This window comes from Chinchilla lanigera, unplaced genomic scaffold, assembly GCF_000276665.1.
Source record: "Chinchilla lanigera isolate Chin_1 unplaced genomic scaffold, ChiLan1.0 scaffold00067, whole genome shotgun sequence".
NCBI classification, from domain to species: domain Eukaryota; kingdom Metazoa; phylum Chordata; class Mammalia; order Rodentia; family Chinchillidae; genus Chinchilla; species Chinchilla lanigera.
The window spans coordinates 11,713,485-11,721,529 of NW_004955468.1; the positions used below are offsets into that span (position 1 = coordinate 11,713,485).

The 8,045-nt window shown below is 57.2% G+C and overlaps 1 protein-coding gene across 2 annotated transcripts; it reads right to left on the bottom strand.

The window, feature by feature from the left end:
- Positions 1-324: 324 nt before the first annotated feature.
- Tagln2 (transgelin 2) lies at positions 325-7,641 on the bottom strand. Of its 2 annotated transcripts, none has more exons than XM_005400179.2 (5): positions 7,537-7,641; positions 2,440-2,647; positions 1,804-1,978; positions 1,434-1,536; positions 325-1,125 (listed from the first exon to the last, which is right to left on the bottom strand). In XM_005400179.2, the coding sequence occupies exons 2-5, from the start codon at positions 2,617-2,619 to the stop codon at positions 984-986; spliced, it is 600 nt and encodes a 199-aa protein (XP_005400236.1). In that variant the 5' UTR covers positions 2,620-2,647; positions 7,537-7,641; the 3' UTR covers positions 325-983. The 2 variants fall into 2 exon arrangements, with proteins under 2 accessions (XP_005400236.1, XP_005400237.1); XM_005400180.2 differs by lacking the exon at positions 7,537-7,641 and adding an exon at positions 6,618-6,721.
- Positions 7,642-8,045: the final 404 nt, after the last annotated feature.

Sequence of the window (8,045 nt, forward strand, 5' to 3'; positions counted from 1 at the left end):
GCACTGGCTAAGAACCTATGTGGGGGTGGCCTGGAGCACAGGACAGGACTGCCCAACCCATCAGGGAGCGAGGGTCCTACCTCCCTGCTGACGCTGCCCTTGTATTCTGGGTCTGGCTCCCATCCCAAGGACAGCTGTGAGGTCTTATCCCTTCTCATCCCCAACCTGCCCTCCCCAAGCCAAGTGCCAAGGAGGACAGGAAAGAAACGAAAGACAGAGCTTGGCATGGCAAACTCCGACTTCTGCCCTCTGTGCCTCTTCTGCCCTTTGCCCAGTATTCCCCCTTCCCCACATTGGGCACAGTGGCCCTAGACACAGCCAGAGTCCATCCAAAAAAGACCATGATTCTTTATTTAAGTCAGCAAATTCATATTCCTCAAGCCCCAGATCATAGTGGGCAGCCCTCCCCTTCTGTCCCCTCCACCCTATCCCTTAGCCACAGCAAGGGGAATGGAAAATGAGAAACCAAGAGGGCCTCTGACAGGGAAGGCTGCCCCAGATGGGTGGTGAGCACAGTCCAGCTGTGGCTGGAGTGGCAGTCACCACAGGCTCCTCCCTATAAATTAAGTCCCTACAGTCACAGCTGTGGGACAGGCATACTGGTGGAAGGAAGGCCAGCCCAACACCAGTCCAGAAGGCAGCATCCCTGACTCTGCGCCAAGGACAGGCTCAGCACTCAGGCTCAGGAGAGGCCAGACAGAAAGAGCACAGGCGTGGTAGGGAGTGGAGGGCTAAGAGCCCCACAAATGTTGGTCCCAGGGGAGAAGTTGGTCCAGTTTTGATGGGTGTGGGGAAGGAATGTATTAGTAAGCGCAGGGGGAAGGTTCCATTAGGCACCCCCACAGGTGACAGGAGAGCTTGGATGCCCGCCCCGGCCGAGGGGAGCTTGAGAGCTTCACGGGACTCTCTGGGAATGTCACTGCTAAAACATATATACATATATATTAACCATTCGTGGGAGGGCAGGCAGGGGCGAGGCAGGATCAGAGGATCTGGCGTGGCATCCCGTAGCCAGTCATGCCTGCCTGAGATGCCCCGCGGTTGGTGCCCATCTGTAACCCAATCACATTCTTGCCCTCTTGCAGCTGGTTGTCTGAGAAGTTCCGAGGGTTCTCCTTGGATTTCCTGGGTAGGAAGGGAACACTGGTTAGGAGGAGGTCAGAGGCTGCCCCAGCAAATCTCTTCCCTGGACAGAACAAAGGCTCTGCAATGGACTCAAGGACGGGCACCAGCTCTGCCCCAGGCACCTCTTCATCTCTCTAAAGGGACAGTCATGTGCCACCCCAAACGGCTACGAGGATTAAGTGAGATGAGTAATATGAAAGTGCTTTGTAAGGAACCAGTTGCCAGACAGACATCACTTACTTCCCGAGGACAGGACTGGGCAGGATCACTGCCCGCAGGGCCCTGATGGTGGTCCCAACAATACTTACTTGGGAAACCAGTTGGGGTCCCCAGAGAAGAGCCCGTCGTCCCGGGCCACTGCCAGCCCACCCAGGTTCATCAATGTCCGCTGAACGCAGGCCATGTTCTTTCCTGTTAGAAGAGGGCTGTGTTGGCCTCAGCAGGGCTGAGATCCTGAATGCCAGGGTGCCACCTCTAACACTCAGTCAGCAACCTGGCACTCAAGCCTTTTACTCTTTGTTCCATCCCAATCTGCAACGTGGCCACCTCCTCCATGCAACACGCACACACTCTTCTTTGTCTTCAGAAGCTGCAAACCTGTCCCTTCCCTGGTCAAGGTGGCCCCGTCCAATCTCTGGTCTCCTGGATGACAGCCCCCAGGCCCTGACCCTGGCTCACCTTCCCAGAGATCCACAGTTTGGAAGATGTCGGTGGTGTTGATGCCGTAGCGCTCAGCTGCCTGCAGGAACTGAGAGATCTGCTCCATCTGCTTGAAGGCCATGGTGGAGGCCTGGATCTTCTTCACCGGGGCCTGCCCCTCGGGGTACAGCCCGTTGATGAGCTCACACAGCACCTGGGTGAGCCCAGAGGTGAGTTCATGCCTGCTGCACATCAGCGTCACAACCCTCAGAGCCTGGGACAACGTCCCAAAGAGGCTCCTTTGCCAGAGCGAGCCTCAGAGGTTCCTTCCCTTTTGAGCCCCAGAGCAAAAAGCCTGTGTTGTCTCCCCTTGCTACTCCAGTGGCACTGTCTAGAGTCCACCCTCCCACATTCTCTCCTTGGAGCTATTGTTCTTTGTTGCTACGTGGGACCTTCTAGGAGTGTTACCTTTGTTCTAGCGGGGCATGTTCACCCTTACCTTCCTTCAGTGGAGAAATAAAAGCATGGGGCGTCTCATATCCTTGATAAAAATACTCAGGCTGAGGAAGAAGCTGGGCCCACATGTTCTTCTTCTGACAACTAAACAATTCCTGGTTCCCCAGGTCCAATCTTGCCCTTCCTGCCCCTCCAATGCAGTGGAGGCCCAGTTCTCACCGTGCCATCCTTGAGCCAGTTCTGGAAGTTCTCACGCCCAGGCTGGGGCCGGCCCACATCCTTGCGGCACTGGGTGGTGATCCACTGGATCAGGATCTGCTCCAGGTCAGCGTCATACTGTTTCTCAATCTTCTGTTGTACCTCCCGGCTCAGGCCATACGCAGGTCCCCTGTTGGCCATTCCGAATGCCTGTGGTGGCTGTGGGGAGCTGGGCAGAAGACACAAGCAGGACTGTGGTCAACCATGGGGTATCTGGCCTGTAGAGACTCACACCATATCCTCCAACATGGGTCCCCAGAGTAAGAAGCAGAACTGCTGCTAGGTGAAGTTTTCACCTGATACTCAGAACTCTGGATTCTCTGTGACAAGCAGCTGTCTTTTATCTTCAGGGTCCCCACTACATTGCATTTCAACAAATGGTTCTACTACCAGAACAAAGCATAAAACCGACTGAACTAGAATACAAGATAAGTGACTGGGGTTCTGCTGTTCATTAGGGATGATCAACTCTCATAAAGGCAAAACTGGTCATGTTAACTCCAGCCACGCTCTTTACTGCACAGGAAAGAGAATGAATGACTCGGAGTACAGGAATAATACAGAGCTGCTCGCAAAAAGCTATGCCAGGGCTTGGAAGGTTGAATGGATCTATGCTTGATCAATCACCAGGTTTTAACTGAGCACTTGTTACTTGTGCTAAGATCTGCAGAAGGGACAGGTCCCTAAGGGGCCCACAGTTACTTTGGTGCAACAAAGTGAGTACACAGAATAGGAGAAGGATTACACACAAGAAATCATGAACTTCATTGTTCAGGTCCTACATATACGGAGTAACAAAAGAGGAAGGGCAGAACTGGGTGGGCTTGTTGGAAGAGGAAGGCCTGGATAGGCCCTTACCAGACTACTTTAGCAGACAAAGGGAATTTCTCATGAGAAACCAGGTAATCAAAACAAATTCCCCTTTCCCCTCTAGGAGGTGTGGTCGGCAAAATAATGTCCCCATCCCAGAGGTGTCCATGTTCTAATTCTTAGAACCTGTGGATATTATTTCCCTTACAGGCCCAAAGGGATTTCATAGGTGGGATTAAAATTAGTGGTCTTGAGCTGGGGTGATGATCCTGGATTATCCAGGATCCAAACGTAATCACAAGGGGCCTTACCAAGTAAAAGGGAGGCAAACGAGTCAGAGTGGGAGAGGTGAAAAGAAAAAAAGCACAAATCAGAGTCAAGGGGGTGTCATGAACCAACAAGGCAGGTGGCCCCTAGAAGCCAGAAAAGGCAATAGATCTCTCCAACTCCCCGCAAAAGGAACCACACCCCACCAACACCTGGACCTTACCCTGTAAGACCCTGCTGTGGTCTCTAAAACTCTGAGACACTAAACACTAAGTTTAGAGAAGTTTATTACAGTAGAATAGGAAACTAATTCCAGAGTCTTGGGTGTATTTTCAGGGAAATTTGGAAGAGTGAGAAGGAGGGGAAGTACACGGGGGATTCTGTTAACTCCAAGGTTTGAGGACGTTGGTTAGCAAGAATTAGGTGGTTTCTTACCACTGGCCTGCGCCGGCAGCGCCTCACCACGGCAGTCAGCTCCACCCACCACCTCGCTAAAAGCTCCCATACTTGCTGAGCAAGTCCTAGGGTGCTGCTGGTGCCAAAGGGCAGGAACAGAGCAGGGACACAGTCCCCCATTTCCTGTCCTCACCCCCACCGTGGGCTCTCCTCACTGCTTGGAAATAGAGGCCGGCTGTTTGGTTGCTCACCAAAGTGGGTCCCCAAGACAGGCACCTGCATTCAAGGGAGGTAAGGGAGCCACCCCTTCGCCCACACTGGGCTCCAGGCCAGATCAGACTTCAGGGATGAAGTCATTCTGGCTCCCTCTCCCAAGCACCCAGGTTAAAGGATCCTGCCACCCCCTCCGTGGGCTGGTGCTCTGCCCGAAGGAGTCAGGCCACCGCCCCTTAGCCTTTGCTGCTGTGCCTTTGATCAATCCCCTCCCCCTCCCTCCAACACGGCTCCTCTTTTCTAACGTAGCTTACGTAGTTGCACATTTCCCGCAGACATCTTCTCCACAAATCAGTTATTTTTAAACCTCATTAACAACCACCCCCTCCATTTCCCCCAGCCTGAAAGCCAGGCCAGATACATGTCACTCTGGGTCCTGACCCACACCACCAGCCACACCAATCGGCTGGGGGGACAGGCGGGTGGAGTGGCTGAGGAGAAAGGGGGGCAGGCTTCCCCCTGCCCAGGGCCAGCTGCTCAGCCGCCACTCAGTCTATGCAAGCCTGTAACCTCTGACCACAGAGGAATGGCCGGAAGCCCTGGGAGGAAGAGGGGCTAAGGCTGCTATCATCACCAAGCCCCCTTTCCCAAGTCTATTTTCAGACTCTCCCCTAGGAGCAGCTTTGCAATGGCCACCTGGGTCTCAGGGCTGTTTGCAGGGAGCCAGAGGCCCAGGGGTCACCATGGCACAGGTGAAGAAAGGACAGAAGATGATTAACAGACACCAGGGTTAAGAAGGGGGGAGAAGGGCCTAAAGCCAGGCCTGTCCATGGTCCCCCACCTCCCCTGCCGAGGGTAGAACAGTCCTGGCCCCCAGACCTACCTCGGGCAAAGGATGGATGCTGAGGGCCCCTCCCTGGGGACTCTGCAGCCAGGGCAGAGTTGGCAGGGGCACAGCTGGCAGGGTCATGCCTCCAGCTGTAGTGTCTCCATTCCACTCTGGAGGCACTGCCCTAGAGCTCTGAGGTCCAGAGCCTGGGTGCGCGGGGGGTAGGTTCTGGGAAGGGGTAGGCCAGCCGGGGCAGCAGCTGTCTCTCCTCATCCCCCCAAGGCAGGCAGCCGCTGGAGATGGGCTCCAGCTGTTGCAGCTGGGGAAGCCCATCCAGGTGACCTGCCCCTGCCCTCCCCCAAAGAAAGGGGAAACAGCCAGCCTCCTATACTGGCCAGGTGAAAAGAGGTGCATCTAGCTGCAAGACAGGTGAGCAGATGCTCAATGCAGGGGACCCCACGGGAAGACATCAGCTGAACAACTTGGGGGGTGGGTTGGCAGAGAGTAACCTAAACTCTAGAGCTGACTGCTGCTGTGGGAACAACCCCCACCCCCACCCAGGAGGTGACAATAGTTGAGAAGGAAGGAGGGGCGGGGAAAGGCCTGGAGCCCTCTGCCCCACCCCAGACCCTGGGCTGAGCAACTCCAGGTGGATGTGGAAAAAAAGGACACACCCAATGTCAGTAGGGGGTTGCAAGGCTGTTGGCTGGAGCGTTTGACAGTGAAGACAAGGGACGTTCCCTGTACAGAAGGGATACAGGGGACTTGAAGTGGGACTGGGGAAGGGCAGTACAAGGAGCAGGCAGAAGCAAGGACAGCAGAACTGTAGTTGAGGGGTGGCCCTAGGGCAGACCCACTCCCCACAGGGGACATCCCCTCATCCCTGGAGTCCCCAGCAGAAGAGTAAGCTGAAGCAACACAAACAGGAAGGTCAGGGGTGCTGCGGGGGAGGGGGGGGGCGTTGCCATGGCTTCTGTATACCAAACACAGGAATGGAGGCAGGGTGGGGGCACCAGGCAGAGACACCAGGGCGACACACCCGTCCTCAACGCATGAGCACAGGGCACAAGTGGAGCCCTCTCTGCCCTTGGGGAGATCCAGGGGCAGGAGACCCTGGAGGTGGCAGCGATGGGAGTGGAGGTTTGAAGAACAACTGGAGGAGGTGCCGATGTCCGGTTTGGGGGTAGAAAAGCACAGGCAAGGAAACAGTTCAACGAACTGCCTGAACTGTCCCGGAAGGCACGGTATTCTGAGCTGGAGACCCCACACCTGAAATTCCTGGAGGGTGGAGGGACGGGGTGAGGGAAGGATTAGACGCACACTCCAGTGGGCAAGGCAGGGACTGAGGCCAAGGGTGTGGGACAGGGGATACAGTGGACGAAGGTTGCCGGTTCAGGAGCGATAGCACCTGGCCGGCCCACTCTACCTTGACCTCCCCTGCTGTTTGAGGTCGGCCCTGTGGGGCGGGGAGAAGAGATTGCGAAGGGAGTGGCGGTCTCGTGGCTATCCCCGACTGGTATTTAGAGTCCCAGAGAACAGACCAAAGCTCGTCCACCTCGGAGGGTTCCCCGACCAACACGCGTCTCCGCATTCCATTCCCCCCGCACCACCCCCCTACACACACCTAATGTGACGAGACCTCTATGGTGCCGGTCCCTGGAGACCCGAAAGCCAGGAAAGCAGCAACATACTACAGGCCCTGCAGGTCCAGCCCCTGCCCCCCCCAACACACACCCGGCCACACCCTGGGCCGTTAGCGGATGAGTCACCCCTCCGCCGCCCGCCACTGGGGTGACGCAGTGGTCTGGGCAGCCCGCCCGCCCGGGGCCACCGCCGGCTTTCCCAGCAGCAGGGGGCACGGGAGGGGGCGGCGGGGCGCGGGCAGGAGTGGGCAGGCCTGGAAATCAGCCACCCCCTGCTCACCCAGACGGGGCGCACCAGGGCCACCAGAGGCCTGAGGTCGGGGGAGGGGGTTCTCCTGCAGGCTCGGAAGCCTCGCAGAAGGCTAGGCCACCACACAGGACCCACGCGCGCAGTCCCTTGCCTTCAGCCGTGACCCTGAGTCCCCTGAATAGCGAGGCAGCAGGAGTACAGAAAGGGCAGCCTCGAGGGCCCAGAGGACAGGCGGCGCCCACACGTGCTCCAGGAACCAGGAAGTGAAGCCGCGCGGAGCCGGACCCGGGCGCCCCGCACTGGGGGCACATAGCACTCGGGTCGCACAGCCGACGCCTCACGCCCTCCTTTCCCTCCACAACCGCGACACGCGCGGGTCTACAACAAGAGGGACTGGTCCCAGAGCCCCATTCCGCACGGACGCCCCGTCCATGCACAGGCAAACCTCGCCTGACCTCATCGCTCAGCAACGCGGGGTCAGGGTTTGGGGACCGGACCTGACAGCGCAGGGCGGAGCACAGCGGTCATTGGACTTTGCAGGCGCCAGCTCTTGATTTCCAGGCTCGCCAGAGCAAGTGTCGAGCGCTGGCTTCTTGCTTTCTATAGAGCATGCAGCCCTACCCCTCCCTTGACCCCCGAGTCCCGCTCACCGTCTAGGCGGGCTGGATACTAAGCGTGCGCGGCACGGGCTGCAGCTGGAGTGGTGCGCACGGGCCGGGCGGGCCAGGGGTTTTCAGAGGGTCCCGCCTCAGACAGGGCGGACCAGGGGCGGGGCAAAGGCCCTGAGGGTTTAAAGGCGCCGCGACGGACGGCAAGAGAGTGCTTAAGAAGACAGGATAGTAAGTGAGGGTTACAGCAGCTGAGGAGCCTAGGGTGCAGCTGCAGTGGTTTCCCCACATGCTAACCTCAGCCTCCACCCAGGAGCCCATAGACTTGTGTTCCAGAAGGAAACTTTCTCCCTAGATGAGCTCAGGACTGTGGGCATGTGTATGTGGGCAGAAACTTCCCCTTTGTTAAGACTAGCAAGGTAAATGGAGGCACAGGAAAACCCACCCCTAATGAGTAGCAAGGGTGTGACAGGCCCGGGGCTGGCAGGTCAGAACAGCACCCCCATGTGGTCTTGCTTGCCATGGCCTTCAAGCCTGGGCAGAAACTTAAC